This window comes from Puma concolor, chromosome E4 (assembly GCF_028749965.1).
Source record: "Puma concolor isolate L17-30 chromosome E4, mPumCon1.1.hap2, whole genome shotgun sequence".
Lineage (NCBI taxonomy): Eukaryota > Metazoa > Chordata > Mammalia > Carnivora > Felidae > Puma > Puma concolor.
In genome coordinates, this window is record NC_141683.1 from 54,467,857 (window position 1) to 54,483,989 (window position 16,133).

At 43.9% G+C, this 16,133-nt stretch overlaps 2 protein-coding genes across 5 annotated transcripts in view; one reads left to right on the forward strand and one right to left on the reverse strand.

Moving 5' to 3' along the window:
• ANKRD45 (ankyrin repeat domain 45) overlaps positions 1-16,133 on the forward strand; it is a 338,931-nt gene that overhangs the window by 54,236 nt on the left and 268,562 nt on the right. The gene's annotated exons all lie outside the window — the stretch shown is intronic.
• Positions 394-16,133, reverse strand: part of LOC147572686 (uncharacterized) — a 199,546-nt gene continuing 183,806 nt past the window's right edge. Inside the window, exons 3-9 of one of the 3 annotated variants that reach the window (XR_015246257.1) lie at positions 6,965-7,103; positions 4,690-4,746; positions 3,716-3,776; positions 3,573-3,601; positions 3,419-3,486; positions 3,201-3,295; positions 394-561 (exon numbers count right to left, since the gene is read on the reverse strand). Coding sequence is in view for 1 of the 3 variants with exons in the window: in XM_086694320.1 (XP_086550446.1) it covers positions 407-561; positions 3,201-3,295; positions 3,573-3,601; positions 3,716-3,776; positions 6,965-7,103 (479 nt within the window). In the remaining 2 variants the exon portion in view is untranslated. Of the gene's footprint in view, positions 562-3,200; positions 3,380-3,418; positions 3,487-3,572; positions 3,602-3,715; positions 3,777-4,689; positions 4,747-6,964; positions 7,104-16,133 lie in introns of all 3 variants that reach the window. The other 2 variants (XM_086694320.1, XR_015246260.1) reach the window with 2 other exon arrangements.

A 16,133-nucleotide genomic window follows, 5' to 3' on the forward strand; every position in this document is an offset into this window, starting at 1 on the left:
ATGAAGACTCATAAAAGCCTTGATTCAGATGTATTCATCACTCATCGAACAACTATGGATGGCTGGGGGCACAACTAGATGGACATACGTTACATTGTGCCTCATGCCTCACAGATCCCAGCACGTGGACTGTGTACAGGGCATTTCTGCTGAAACGCTATGTCTAATTTTCTGCATACGGCCCCATTCCTTCTCTACAAGAGACGCCTGTACCAACCCATGGTGGGGGAAAGGACAAAGATGAGATCCTGAGAAACTTGAGGAATGTGGTAATGGCAGCAGACACATTCCCCTTGCATCACAATGGTCTGTGGTGCCGCCTCTGCACCTTGGCCCAAGACCTGACAGCAACAAAAATAAGGTGAGTGTGCTTTACAAGTCAACTCCTAGTGCTTAGATCATCTTATCAAGTGTTGCAGGTGGAGGGGTTCCAGGTGGCCCCAGGGCCACCAAGGTTCAGGAGGTGGACGTGCCTAATAGTCCATGGGGGCAGGGCATCTCCAGGGCAGGGCATGCAGAATCGTCCAGTTAACCGAGGAGGTCCCCAGGATCCAGACTGCCCTGCAGAACAGAAGTGAAGCTACATCCATATGCCAGACAAGAGAACCAATACCAAAAGCAGCTGTAACCCAGAGAAGAATGTGTCAGCACCTGACACCTTCTCTGCCACCAGGATCCAAGAGAGTAGCATCAGTACCTGAAAACTCTGTCCCTGCCACTGGATACCACCTAAAGCTTGGGGTAGTAGATGCAAGAGGTTAACCTACTGCCACCACACATCACTGCCCATGTCTGCTGAAGAAAATGGCAAGGGTCCTGTCCTAGAGGGTTAACAGAAGTAATTACAGATTAATGAAGTAGCATTCTCCAGACAGGCAGCCATCGATGTCCAGGTTCACCCTGCATCCCTCCTCTACAGCGACTCCAGATGCTCTGCTTTTGGTATATTAAGAACACACACACGAAAAAATGAGTGGGAATACATGGCTCATATTCTGCTCATGGAATCACAGCCATTCCTGGCAAAAAGTTCTGCAGCCGGACCCTCACTGTGTGTTCTCTGGTCCTCTCCCTGAGAAAGGAGTCTTCCCTCTTGAAGTGTTGTCAAAGGCCTCTGAGACCTCTGGGGAGTGGAGGATGCCTGGAATCTTGCAGGGGAATGAGAGTATTCTGTGAACAACAAGTTACTTGTGAATGTCTACAAAGCTCATTCGTCTTAATTCATAGGGAATTCTGACTTTAAGCATACTACAGGACACAGAGTAATTATGTGCAACGGAAAAAAAAGAAGGAGAAATTCACATAACAGATTTCATCCAAGTGTTTTGGTATAAAACTCCTGGTATGTGTCATGAGGCTGTATCAGCTCTAACAGTGACTGGGGACACAACCAAAAACTGCTCATAGAAACACAATTGAAGGACACAGTGTTCAAACTATTTTTACCTAATTATAGCTGGAAGGATTCCAGGCAAGTCATTTACCAACAAAGACAGGAAGGTGATGACTGATGACACTGGCTTTATGTAGGACCACTCTAAATGGCACAGGGCACAAAATATAAAGTTGGAGTCACGAGGTCGTTTCTAACAAGTTCATCTCCTAGCCAGAATCAAGAAAGAAAGACACAGCAACCACACTCTTCCCACAGAGGTGAGGTCTGGAAGTGGTCGCCCAGGCCAGGAGACTTCTGTTTGGAGAGTGCAGTCATCCTCCTCTCGTTATTTCTTGAAACTCACGGAAAAAACCTTAAGGTACTCAGTCTCTAAGCGCTTTTGGCTTCTAAACTTACCACAGAAAGCTGACAGGCTAAAAATTGAGAAGCCTGTTGACTCCTGGGTTATGAGTATGCATTTCGAAAACAAAGAAGAAACAGACCTATCACACAACACGCAAAACAAGACAAGGCCGGGAGAGCGTGCTGTACATAAAGATGAGGGTTTGCCAAAAGAGTTACAACTGAGAATGGCCCCAGCATTTACCTTCTCCTTGTCTGCATTCTTGGTACAGCCAGAGCCGATGTAACCCACAGAGGTTTCAGCAGTTTCTTGATCTACTAAAGACCCTAGAAGGGACAGAGGTTTATTCTGCTTTTAGAGGACTGTGCAGAATGAAAACAATCCCTCAACTCATTCCTCAAATATCTTAAACTTTTCCCTATAGTCAGGTCCCTGACCAGAGGTAGAGGGTATCCCACATGCCCCAGGTGACCCCCAAGGATAAGAGAGAGAACCATCCCCTCACCTTGATAAAGACATCACGGTGCTCTAGTTCATGTTGTTTCATAATTAATCACATAACTGTGGACAGGTCAGGCACAACTAGCAACTTAGAATTCATCAGTAAAACAGTTTTCTCAGTATACATCATGGGAAATCACGATTTCATTACAGATAAAGAATTAATATGAGGATGCTTGGATTCAGCATCCGACTCTTAATTTTGGCTCAGGTCACTATCTCACAGCTTGTGAATTCAAGTCCAGCGTTGGGTTCCTCACTGACAGTGTGGAACCTGGTTGGCATTCTGTCTCTGCCTCTCCCAAAATAAATAAACTTAAAAAAAAAGAATAACATTGAGAATACTGGTTTGGTGTATATCCTCAATGAGTCCTCAAGAAGCGTGCATTTCTTCAGACTTCAGGCAAATTGTTCAATCTCTCAGCTTATCTACAAGCTGCCTTCCACATGAGAGCAGTTAGTATATAACTAAAGACTAATTTTACACTATAGAGAAAAGGAAAACTGTGAGAAGTTAGCAGTGAAGCTGCAGAGTTACACTGATACCATCAGAGGACTAAGCTAAGCTTTATGGAACTTGAATTGAGGGATGTAGGCCTACAGTTCCCCCCCAAAAAAAACAAAAAGAAAGACCATTAAAACTAGTGAATAAATGACCTTCTCCTCAAATAAAGTCTTCACATTGAGTCCGGGTGGGAAGAAGGTTTCCAGGCTCTTCAGACAGGGGGATGCTAGAGGAGTTGGGAGGGTCACCGGCAGAGGAGGGGCATGAGCTCCACCAGTCTCAGGGACAAGTGCCTCACTGTCTGCGGCAGCAGAGGAGAACACCCTTCTGTCACCCCTTCAGACCACCTGCCGTCCTTAGTGCTTGTGATTCTTTCCAGACCACACAATGATCATCCACAGGAACAAGCTGCACAGCAGAAGTTAGATTGCGGCACATCACAACGTGCCTCTTACCTCTCCTCGGAGGGTTCTGTGTCTCTGGTATTGCAGCCATTGGTTTCTGCCTCGTGTATCCCTCAGGCAGCCTCTTTGCTTCCATCCCGTCCAGTCTTGGATACAGAAAAATAATGGACTTCTGTAAGAGTTGCAACAGCACGTTGTCTACTAGACAACTAACAGTGCAGGCGTCATCCCTGGAAACACCCATAAAAACGCAAGTCAAATGACCACACCTGTATTTCAAGTAAGTGACCTCCCTGCCCTGCTCCGCCATCTCCCTGTCCCAGATCTGATTCTTGATCTGGGGGAGAAAAAACACATCCACCTTCAGTCAGAAGGTGGTGCCGCACTGTGCACCAAAGAAAGAGGAGTAAACAAAACACTTACCTAGTTGTCCTGAGCATTCTTCTCATGAACTGCAAGCGGAAAAAGCCAACAATGAAAAGCCCATGGTTAGGGATTCCAAGGGCCACTACACTCACCTTCATGAGGTGCTAAGGGTTCAGTATGTCAGGCAGAACTCAGGTTACCTGGTATCTAAAGGTGAGCTCTGCCTGCTGCAGCTGTTCCCGTGTTTGTTCAATTTGTTGCCTGTGAGTTACAATTGCTTTTGTCAGATAAGGCCCAATATTGGGTATGATTTTAAATAAGCTGCCCACGTTCCCAAAAACCTCATATCTGTCCCGATACAATTTATTCTTACACATGAAACACTTTGCCCATGATTATCAATGTACAGTAGGATCAAAGCTATTGTTACATCCTTTCCTTACTCATTATTCCATGCCTTAGGGTTCAGAGTTCATAGAATTCCTTCCCATTTTTAATATTTCCCTAACTCATCATGTGACAAGTGTCTTTTAGCATAAAGCTCTATTCTTCTATAACTTATATCCTCCCCATGTTTCCCAGGGTTGCAAAGACGAGGGCCATGAAATGGCACTACCACGTTGATGGGTATGATTCATTGTACAACACACTGCTTTCCTACAGATGATGACAATTGACACCACCCCCGAGGAATGTTAGCATGGAGAAAGTTTCCACACAGTCTGGCCACTACTTGAGATCTGCAAATGTTTAGAAACTTAGTTGTTTTATTCTTTCTAAACTTACCTTTTTTATCTGTTAATACTCTATGCATATGTTGACTTTAAACATAGCAAAAAGATTAAAAACCAAAAAATAACAGCGGTTTCATGAGCTCCTGGTAATTACTAGCTGAACTCACTTGTACTTGTTTATTTCTTCTGTAGCTATTTTCTTTTTTTTTCCCTAATGTTTATTTTTGAGACAGAGAGAGAGTGAGCACATGCATGAGTGGGGGAGGGACAGAGAGAGATGTAACAGAATCTGAAACAGGCTCCAGGCTCTGACCTGTCAGCACAGAGCCTGACACGGGGCTCGAAATCCCGGACTGTGAAATTATGACCCGAGCTGAAGTTGGACGCTTAAACGACTGAGCCACCCGGGTGCCCCTTCTGTAGCTATTTTCAAATTTTACCTGCAGCTGCCAGCTGATTCTTCTTTGCCGCCAGTTCACAGTGTCGTTTTCAGCTTCCTAAGATGGGAAAGATACATACACAGTCAGGAACAAGGTCCAGAGGTTCTCCCTTTTTACCTCCCAGCACTCTTGAAGGCCTATGCAAATATCCTTTCCCCCACTTCTCCCATAAATGCACAGACTGACAACCCAATCAGAGAAATGAAGTGAACACTCCATTTAAGTTCAAGAAAATTCAACTTCTGTCTGCTGCCACGTCTCTACTATTGGAACTGTCTTTCTAGTTCTCTTGTTTCCTCTCCTTTATCATAAAGTCATCAAATAACATTGTACTTTGTGCCTTCCCAGAGTTGGTCTTTTGTTTGATATGGCGAAGACTCATTTCATCAGTGAGTGAAAAACCATATCTGACCAACTGTACCCATTAGGATGAAGCAGGGGATCATCACTAGTCTTACACCTCCATGGGGAGCCCTGATTCTCAGTCCAAAAGTTGTACCATGACACAGGCAATCACCTGAAAGACGACCTTCCAGAATATGGTTTCACTAACATTGCAGCTCACTCCCAGACATCGCTAGCGTTCAGGACTGCAACCCCTGCCTCCATCTTCAAAAGGCCATTCTTAGAACAACATCATCTCCTGACGTACAACCTGATATGAACTGTCACACAGTCTGGGTTTACTTCCAGGAAAGAGATTTCAGGTGGAAAATTCTCAACTTCATGGAGCCAAATCTACTTTAACAAGACTCATTCCATTGATAGTGAAGGCAGCAGAAGGCAATGCTTGGCAAGGCTGGGTGGCTGTGTTGCCCTCAGACTATTTTCTTTGTGGTGTTGACTGAGATGGTTTCAACTTGACACTTGATGTACTCAAGAATCACATGCAAAATTGAAAATCTCTTAGAAAATGACACAAAAGCACTAGACAGAGAAAGGCACATACATTTCCTTCTGGCCTCTCAGGCAGTCCTTCGGCAAATGCTTGCTGGAGTGGCTTAATGTAGTGGCTCTGTTGTAAGGGGTTGAAGACAGAGAGGTGGTCAGGGTGCTGTACCCACTCATAGAAAGAGCTTACGAGTTAACAAAAACAAGATGCCAGTGAGACAGAGCAAGCCCTAACACCAGCTGTGGGAAGGACGAACATAAAGGTGAGTCTCCAGGGGAGAGAAGACTTCACTTTCCAACATGAGTGAGGGACTCTAAAGTCCCCCATCTCCTCCTGAGAACAAAAGGAAATACTGTACAAAGGAGGAAACATGTGCCTGAATGCACCAAGTATCTGACAACCCCACGAAGACACACAAGACCAAGATGGAGAAGAAGGAAGCCCAGGACAAAGCCAGCCTGGCAGTTGGACCCAAACTCCCCAGGACTCATCATTGATGTGGGTGGCATACATTTGAACGGCAAAGATGCTGAACAACTTTATGGGCACAGACTTAGAAGTAAACAAGTGTAGTTCAGGGGTGGCCAGCAAAGATGAGCCCTAGTGAAGCTGCGGGCTTTGGCCAAGACTCAGAAGAGTTACACTTGAAAAATCAGGGGACAGGAAACAACTTGACTTTCTTAGGGATTGGGCCTGCAATGAACAATCTCACCAGCAGAATGGATGCAGTGATGCTGGTTCCCCTACCCACATTCCAGAAAGCAACTTCCATTGTTTCTGCAACAAGATAATTCATTTTTTTCCCCACACATTTTTTACCCATGTCTGGTCCTGAACAAAAATGACCTAATTGCTGGGTGACAAAACAGTGTGATGCGACTGAAACCTATAGGCCAGTGTAGGTGGATCCAGGTATTAAAGTGATTAATGATGGTACCTTCCCTCTTCCGCCCCCAAAACATGACACAATGTGTGGCAAGCACTTAGGAGAAAGGCAAATGCAGGTTACGTTACGGAAAGCAAGGTAGGAAGGGAAGGTCCAATTCTACTGAATGCATTGGGCAAAAATACTCTGGACCCAGTTCCAAAAGAAATACAATAATCTCTACTGGCTTCCATGTTCTCCCATACAATCCGGTCCTTGTGACAGTTCTCATGTGAACATCTTTTCTAAATATTTTTTAACGTTTATTCATTTTTTGATAGAGACAGAGTGCGAGTTGGGTAGGGCCAGAGGAAGATATAGAATCCAAAGCAAGCTCCAGGCTCTGAACTGTCAACACAGAGCCCGACATGGGGCTTGAACTCATGGACCATGAGAACATGACCTGAGCCGAATTTGGACGTTCTACCGACTGAGCCACCCAAGCGCCCCCATCTTACTTTTTTGTAGGCACTTTTCTTTGTTCATAGAATTCTTCCAGGTTATGTGCTTTCTCTTTCAGCTGTTTGACTTTTGCATCCTTTGTGGCTTTCACAGACCTCAATGCATTACACTTGTCTTCCAGGGCGTTTTTATTTTCTGGAAAAAAAAAAAGGTGTTTTCTTGATAAACGTGCACAGATCTGAGTCTTGATTTTGGTGAGACACAAAAAGCGCAAGGACCATGAAGGCATGAAAGTATTCTTTCCCTTACCAATGCAAAGTCATTGCCATAATATGGGGATCTCTCCCCAACAGAAAATATAAATTCTAGTTGACAGTTATTGGACCTCAAGGCTCTTAGCTCTACATCCTCGAATTCAACATTTGCACCTTGTGGTTAAGACAGATATGAGGAAAGATTTTCACAGAAAACTGATCACACAACAATTTGTACCTCACACAGCAAGATCGTGCATTGCAATCAACAAACACTTTGAAGCATGAATATAACTAGAAGACAAAGATGATGGAAAACAGTTCATGTCCAACAACTCATGGCTTTCTTAGTGGTATACGTATGTATGTATGTATGTATGTATGTATGTATGTATGTATGCCTGTTTATCCCCCATTCACGTTGAAAATTTACTATTCAGCATTCAGAGAGAAAGAGACTATTGAGCACCTGAGTGGCTCAGTCAGTTGAGCATCAGATTCTTGATTTTGTGTCAGGTCATGATTGTAGGATCATGTGATCCAGACCTGTGTTGGGCTCCACACTGAGTGTGAATCCTGCTTAAGATTCTCTCTCTTTCCCTCTGCCCCTCTCCCCCACTTGCATGCACTCTCACTAAAATTTGAAAAAATCATAAAGCATAATTTAAACATATTTTTTTAAAGGGAAAGGATTATACACTTTGGCTATCACCCTTTCTCTCTCAACTATATTTGGGTATTTTCTACATATCTTGGAAGGCAGAGTTGAATGATGTGATAATTACCGAGTTGTGAAAATAAAAGATAACTCCTGGTCCTTGAAATAGCAAATCTCATCTTGGCGGTCCTAGTAAAATTCCAGCTCATTGGTCAGAAAGAGTTTTGGCTCCCAGAGGCCAACTGTCTACTATGGTAAATGGCAGGCAAATATGCTGTGCTCACTTCACCCAATGAACAAAAACCCTCCAAAGCCAAATTACGGTAAAACTCAGCAGCCAACTCTTAACCACTTCCTGATTCTTCACATTTCTTTCTCTCTCTCTGAGTTTGCAAGGTAGCAAGTGCACTTTGAACGGTGTCATTTAAAATTTCATTAAAGTGGGTGCCTGGGAGGCTCAGTCAGTTAAGCATCTGACTTCAGCTCAGGTCGTCATCTCATGGTTTGTGAGTTTGAGCCCTGTGTCGGACTCTGTGCTGACAGCTCAGAGCCTGAGGCCTGCTTTGGATTCTGTGTCTCCCTCTCTCTCTGCCCCTGTCTCTCTCTCTCTCTAAAATAAATAAACATAAATAATTTTATGTTTACTTGTACTTAACAAGTAAAAAAGATAGAGATCATACTGTGCACAGTTTCAGACCCCAATGCTATGAAACTCTAAATCAACCACAAGAAAAAATTTGGAAAGATAACAAATACTTGTAGACTGAAGAACATCCTACGGAACAATGAATAGTGGAATGCAAGCTGCTGCAGCCACTCTGGAATACAGTACGGAGGCTCCTCAAAAAGCTAAAAAGAGAACTATCCTATGACACAGCAATTGCAATACTAGGCACTTATCTAAGGGATACAGGTGTGCTGTTTTGAAGGGACACATGCACCCCCATGATTATAGCACCATGATCAACAATAGCCAAAGTATGGAAAAAGCCCAAATGTCCATTGATGGATGAATGGATAAAGAAGATGTGGTGTGTGTGTGTGTGTGTGTGTGTGTGTGTGTGTGTGTGATGGAGTATTACTCAGCAATCAAAAAGAATGAAATCTTGCCATTTTCAACTACATGGGTGGAACTAGAGGGTATTATGCTAAGTGAAATTAGTAGTCAGAGAAAGACAAATATCATATGACTTCACTCATAGGAGGTCTTTGAGACACAAAATAGATGAACATATAATGGAAGGGAAACAAAAATAAAAACAGGGAGGTGTACAAAAGAAGTGCACACATAAATATGGAGAACAAACAGTGGGTTACTGGAGGGGTGGTGGTGGGGGGAATGCACTAAATGGGTAAGGGGCACTAAGGAATCTACTCATGAAATAACTGTTGCACTATACGGTAACTAATTTGGATGTAAATTGTAAATAATAAAAACGAAAATTAAAAAAAAAAAGAATGAATGGGTGAACCAAGAAGTTAAAGGGAAAATTAAAAAGTACATGGAAGCCAATAAAACTGATAACACCACAGTCCAAAACCTCTGGGATGCAGCAAAGTTAGTCATAAGCGGAAGTTTAGCAATCCAGGCCTTCCTAAAGAGGGAAGAAAAGTCTCAGATACATAAGCTTATACCTTAAAGTAATGGAAAAAAGATCATCAAATAAAATCCAAATCCAGCAGAAGACAAGAAATGATAAAGATTACAGCAAAAATCAATGCTTTCAAAACTGAAAACAAAAACAAAAACAAACAACAACCCCCCCACACACACACACACAAACAGTAGAAGAGATCAATCTAACCAGAAGCTAGTTCTTTGAAATAATTAATAAAATTGATAAACCACCAGCCAGTTGGATCAAAAAGAATAAGGAAAGTACCCAAATAAATAAAATCAAGAATGAAAGAGGAGAGATCACAGCCAACACAGCAGAAATACAAAAAAGAATAAGGGAATATTATCAGTAATTATATACCAATAAAATGGACAATCTGGAAGAAATGGACAAATTCCTAGAAATATACAAACTATGAAAACTGAAAGAGGAAGAAATAGAAAATTTGAACAGACCCATAACCATTAAAGAATTGAATTAGTAATCAAAAATCTCCCAAAAAAACAAGAGCCCAGGGCCAGATGGCTCTCCAGGGGAATTCTACCAAACATTTAAGGAAGAGTTAACACCTGTACTCTTGAAGCTGTCCCAAAAATAGAAATGGAAGGAAACATCCAAACTCTTCCTATGAGTTGGCATTACCTGGATTCCAAAACTAGACAAAGATCCCACTAAAAAGTAGAAGTATAGACCAATTTTCATGATGAACATTGATGCAAAATCTTCCACAAGATATTAGCCAACCAGATCCAATGATACATTTAAACTTTATTCACCACGACCAAGTGGGATTTAACCTGGAATGCAAGGCTGGATCGATACCCACAAAATAATCAATGTGATTCATCACATCAATAAAATAAGGACAAGAACCACATGATGCACTCAATAGATGCAGAGAAAGCATTTGACAAAATACAGCATCCTTTCTTGATAAAAGGATTCCACCAAAAAACTGTTAAATGATCCATGAATTCAGCAAAGTGGCAGGGTATAAAATTAATGCACAGAAATTAGTTGCATTCTTGTACACAAAAAAGCAACAGAAAGGGAAATCACAGAATCGATCCCGTTTACAATTGCACCAAAACCCATAAAATACCTAGGAATAAATCTAACCAAAGAGGTGACAAGTCTATACACTGAAATCTATAGAAAGATTATGAAAGAAATTGAAGATGACAAACACAGAAAAACGAAAAACATTCCATGCGCCTGGATAGGGAGAACAAATATTGTTAAAATGTCAATAGTACCCAAAGCAATCTACATATTCAACGCAATGCCTATCGAATAACACCAGCATTCTCCACAGAGTTACAACAAACAATCCTTCAATTTGTATGGAACCAGAAAAGACCCCGAATAGCCAAATCAATCTTGAAAATGAAAACCTAAGTAGGAGGTATCACAATCCTGGACTTCCAGCTGTATTACGAAGCTGTAATCATCAAGACAGTACGGTACTGGCACAAGAACAGGCACTCAGATCAATGGAACAGAACAGGAGCACAGAATTGGACCCACAGATGTATGGCCAACTAATCTTTGACCAAAAGAAAGAAGATCCAATGGAATAAAGACAGTCTCCTCATCAAGTGTGCTGGGAAAACTGGACAGTGATATGCAGAAGAATGAGCCTGGACCACTTTGTCACACAAAAAGACACTCAAAATGGATGTAAGACCTAAATGTAAGACAGGCAGCCATCAAAATCCTCAAGGGGAAAGCAGGCAAAAACCTCTTAATGTTGGCGTCCACATCTTCTTAACCAACACATCTCCAGAGGCAAGGGAAACAAAAGCAAAACTGAAGTATTAGGACCTCATCAAAATAAAAATCTTCTGCACAGAGAAGGAAACAATCAGAAAACCTAAAAGGCAACCAACACAATGGGAGAAGATATTTGCAAATGACATGAGATAAAGGATTAGTATTCAAAATCTATAAAGAACATACCAAACTCAACACCCAAAAAACAAGTAATCCAGTGAAGAAATGGGCAAAGACACGAGCAAACACTCCTCCAAGGAAGACATCCAGATGGCCAACCGACAAATGAAAAAATGCTCAAAATCACTCATCATCAGGAAAATACAAATTAAAACCACAATGAAACACACCCTCACCCCTGTGAGAATGGCTAACATTAACAACGCAGGCAACAACAGATGTTGGCGAGGAAATGGAGAAAGAGGAACTCTTGCACTGCTGGTGCACTGGTGCACTGACTGGCACTGCTGGTGCAGCCACTCTGGAAAACAGTATGTCGGTTCCCCAAAAAATGAAAAAGAAGACTGTTCTACAACCCAACAGGTGCACTAGTAGGTATTTATGCAAGGGATACAGACATGCTACTTCGAAGGGACACATGAACCCCAAAGTTTATAGCAGTACTATCAACAATAGCTAAAGTATGGAAAAAGCCCAAATGTCCATCGATGGATGAATGGATAAAGACGTGGTATATATACATACATACATACATACATACATACATACATACATACATAGTATGTACATGTGTGTGTGTGCGTGTGTGTGTATACACATACATACATACACACACCATGGAATATTACTTAGCCATCAAGAAGAATAAAATCTTGTCATTTGAAACTACATGGATGGAGAGCCTCCTGGGACCTAACACTAACCGTAAACATAACCCTAACCATAACCCTCAACCTACCCTATCTAGCACATGAAAAGTAAACCAGATCCACAGCCGCACATGTGCCCTCACTTCAGCCCTCCATGGAATTAACAACATTGGTGTCGCTTCGGCCTTAGCAATTCCCTGTACCGAACTCTTACCCTAGCTAAGTGCCTATCCCCATGGGGACCCAATTCAAAAGTCTGACAACAGCACGCACACGGGTTCAAGAATCGGTGCAACAATACTCGGCATGGAACATGGAACATCACCATGTCTTTTGCAAAGTGTGATTGCAGCTGCACGACAGGATTCCTGAGGCCTATTCCAAGGGTGGCCCAAACATCTCTCTGGCCTTGGATCCTATGAACTGATAATGACTGGCACGCTCCCTTATGTACTCCATTCATCCCTTCGGAGAGACAACTGCACTGTTGTGAGTTCAGTGCCTGGAGCCTCCTGGGACCTAAAACTAACCCTAACCATAACCCTAAACATAACCTTCAACTTACACCTAACCCTATTTCTAATTGAACCCTATACTTGACCCCCACCTTCTCTAGGGCCCTCAACACAGCCCTCGAGGGAGATCATGAGACTGGAGTCGCTTCAGCCCTGTTGACTTCATTAGACTGAACCCTAACCCTAGCTAAGGCTTTTTCCCCATGGTGACCCAATTCTAAAACCTGACAACAGCACCCACAAGGGTTCAAGAATCGGTGCAAAAATACTCAGCATGGAACGTGGAACATAACCATGTCATTTCAAAAGCACGACTGCAGTTGCACAAGAGGATTCCAGAGGCCTACCCAAAGGGTGGCCCATACATTTGCCTGGCCTTTGAACCCAAAGGCTAATCCTAACAGGCACCCTCCCTTGTATCCTACACTCAGCCCTTCGGGGAGACAATTGTTCTGCTGTGCGTTCAGTGCCTGGAGCTTGCTGGGTTAGGACCCAACCCTAACCCTAATCATAACCCTAATCGTAAACTTCAACCTACACCTAACCCTATCTCTAACCCAAACACTACACTTGACCCGCACACTCGCATGGGCGCTCAATTCAGCCCTGCAGTGAGATCACGAGACTGGAGTCTCTTCGGCCATAGCCACACCGCTGGAATGAACTCTAACCCTAGCTATGGCTCTGTATGTATTGGGACCCAGTTCCAATGTCTGACAGCTCTCACACTGGTTCAAGAATTGGTCCAGAAATAGTTGGCATGGAACTTGGAATATCACCATGTCACTTCCAAAGCGCGACTGCAGCTGCACGGGAGGAATCCTGAGGCCTACCCAAAGGGTGGCCCATACATTTGTTTGGTCTTGGAACCCAAATACGAAGACTGACGGGCACCCTCCCTTGTGTACTACACTCACCTCTTCAGGTTGACACCTTCTCTGTTTGGGGTCAGTGTCTGGAGTGTCATGGAACCTAAAACTAAACCTAACAGTAACCCTAACCATATATATCACCCTACACTGAACCCTATCTATCTCATTAAGTCTACACCAGACCCACAGCTGCGCATGTGCCCTGACTTCAGAGCTCCATGGAATTCACAACACTGGAGTTGCTTTGGCCCTGGTGACATTCCTGGACCAAACCCTAAACCTATCTAAGTGTCTCTCCCATGGGGAAACAAATCCAAAATCTGACAATAGCACACACAAGGGTTTGACAACAGGTGTAGAAATACTTGGCATGGAATATATATCATCACCATGTTATTTCCAAACCATAACCCTAACTGTACCCCTAACAATTACCCTCACCCTACACCTACCCCTATATCTAACCCTACCCTACATTGAACCACACCCTTGCATGTGCCCTCAATTCAGCCCTCGAGGGATCACGAAACTGGAGTTGCTTCGGGCCTGGTGACCTCCCTGGACCAAATCCTAATGCTAGCTAAGGCTCGGGGACCCAATTCCAAAGTCTGACAACAGTACACACACGGGCTCAAGAATCTGTGCAGAAATACTTGGCATGGAACGTGGAACATCACCATGTCATTTCCAAAGCGCGACTGCAGCTGCATGAGAGGCTTCCTGAGTCCTACACGAAGGGTGACACAACCATTTCTCTGGCCTTGGAAGTCAAAGGCTAATCCTGACCGGCACCCTCTCTTGTGTACTCCACTCAGCCCCTCAGGTTAACACCAGCTGTGCTGTGGGATTAGTGTCCGGAGTCTTCAGGGACCTAAACCTAACCCTAATCCTAAACATAATTCTTACCCTACACCTAACCCTATCAACCTCGATAAGCTACACCAGACCCATAGCCACGCACATACCCTCACTTAAGCCCCCCATGGAATTTACAACACTGCTATAGCTTCTGCCATGGTGACGCCCCTGGACCGAAACCTAACCCTAACTGAGGCTATGTCCCCATGGGGACCCAATTCCAAAGTCTGTCAAGAGCACGCACATGGGTTCGAATATCGGTGCAGAAATACTCGACATGGAACGTGGAACTTCACTAAGTCATTTTCAAAGAGGAACTGCAGCTGAACGAGAGGATTCCTGAGGCCTATATGAAGCTTGCCAAATATTTGTTTGGCATTGGAAATCAAAGACTAATCCTGACTGGCACCTTCCTTTGTGTACCCCACTCAGCCCATCGGGGAGACAACTGCTCTGCAGTGGGGTCAGTGCCTAGAGACTCCTGGGACCTAACCCTAGCCCTAACGTAACCCTAACCATAACCCTCACCCTACACCTAACCCTAACATTAACGCAAATCCTACACTTGACCCGAACTGTCGCATGGGCCCTCAATTCAGTCCTCGAGGGAGATCACGAAACTGGAGTCGATTCACTCCTGCTGACTTCCCTGGACCTAACACAAACCCTAGGTAAGGCTCTCTCCCCGTCAGGACCCAATTCCAAGTCTGACAACAGCATGCACACGGTTTCAAGAATCTGTACAGAAATACTCAACATGGAATGTGGAACATCGCTATCTCATTTCAAAAGCTCAACTGCAGCTGCATGAGATGAATACTGAGGCCTACCCGAAGGGTGACCCTTACATTTGTCTGGCCTTGGAACCCAAAGACTAGTCCTGACGGACACCCTCCCTTGGGGACACCACTCACCCCTTCGTGGAGATAACACCACTGTTGTGGGTTCAGTGCCTAGAGCCTCCTGAGACCTGACCCTAACCCTAATCATAACCCTAAACCATAACCTTCACCCTACCCCTAACCCTATCTAGCACACTAACTCTAAACCAGATTCACAGCCGCACATGTGCCCTCACTTCAGCACTCCATGGAATTCAAAACACTGGTGTCGCTTCAGACTTGGTGACTTCCCTATAATGAACCCTGACCCTAGCTAAGTGTCTATCCACATAGGGACTCATTTACAAAGTCTGACATCAGCACATACATGGGATCAAGAATCGGTGCATAAATACTAGGCATGAAACGTGGAATATCACCATGTCATATGCAAAGCACGATAGCAGCTGCACGAGAAGAATCCTGAGGCCTACCCAAAGGGTGGGCCATATGTTTGTCTGCTTTGGAACCCAAAGATTAATGCTAACGAAAACCCTCCCTTCTGTACTGCACTCAGGCCTTCAGGAAGACAACTGCTTTGCTGTAGAGTCACTGCCTTCACTCACCTGGGACCTAACACTAAGGGTGAACTGAAACATAACCCTCACCCTAAGCCTAACCGTACCTAGCACACTAACTCTATAGCAGACTCACAGCCACACATCAGCCCTCCATTGAATTCACAACAGTGGTGTTGTTTCAGCCTGGCGACAACCCTGGATGGAACCATACTCTAGCTAAGGCTCTTACCCATGGGCACCCAAAACCAAAGTCTGACAACACCACAAGCCTGGGGTCCAGAGCAGTGCAGGATCATTCCGGATAGAACCTGGAACCTCAGCATGTCGTTTCTCAGGCCCGGCTGCAGCTTTCTGAAATGATTGCTGAGGCCTACACAACCAATGGCCCATACAGTTGTCTGGAAATGGAACGGAAATACTAAAAATGACCGGCATCCTCCCATG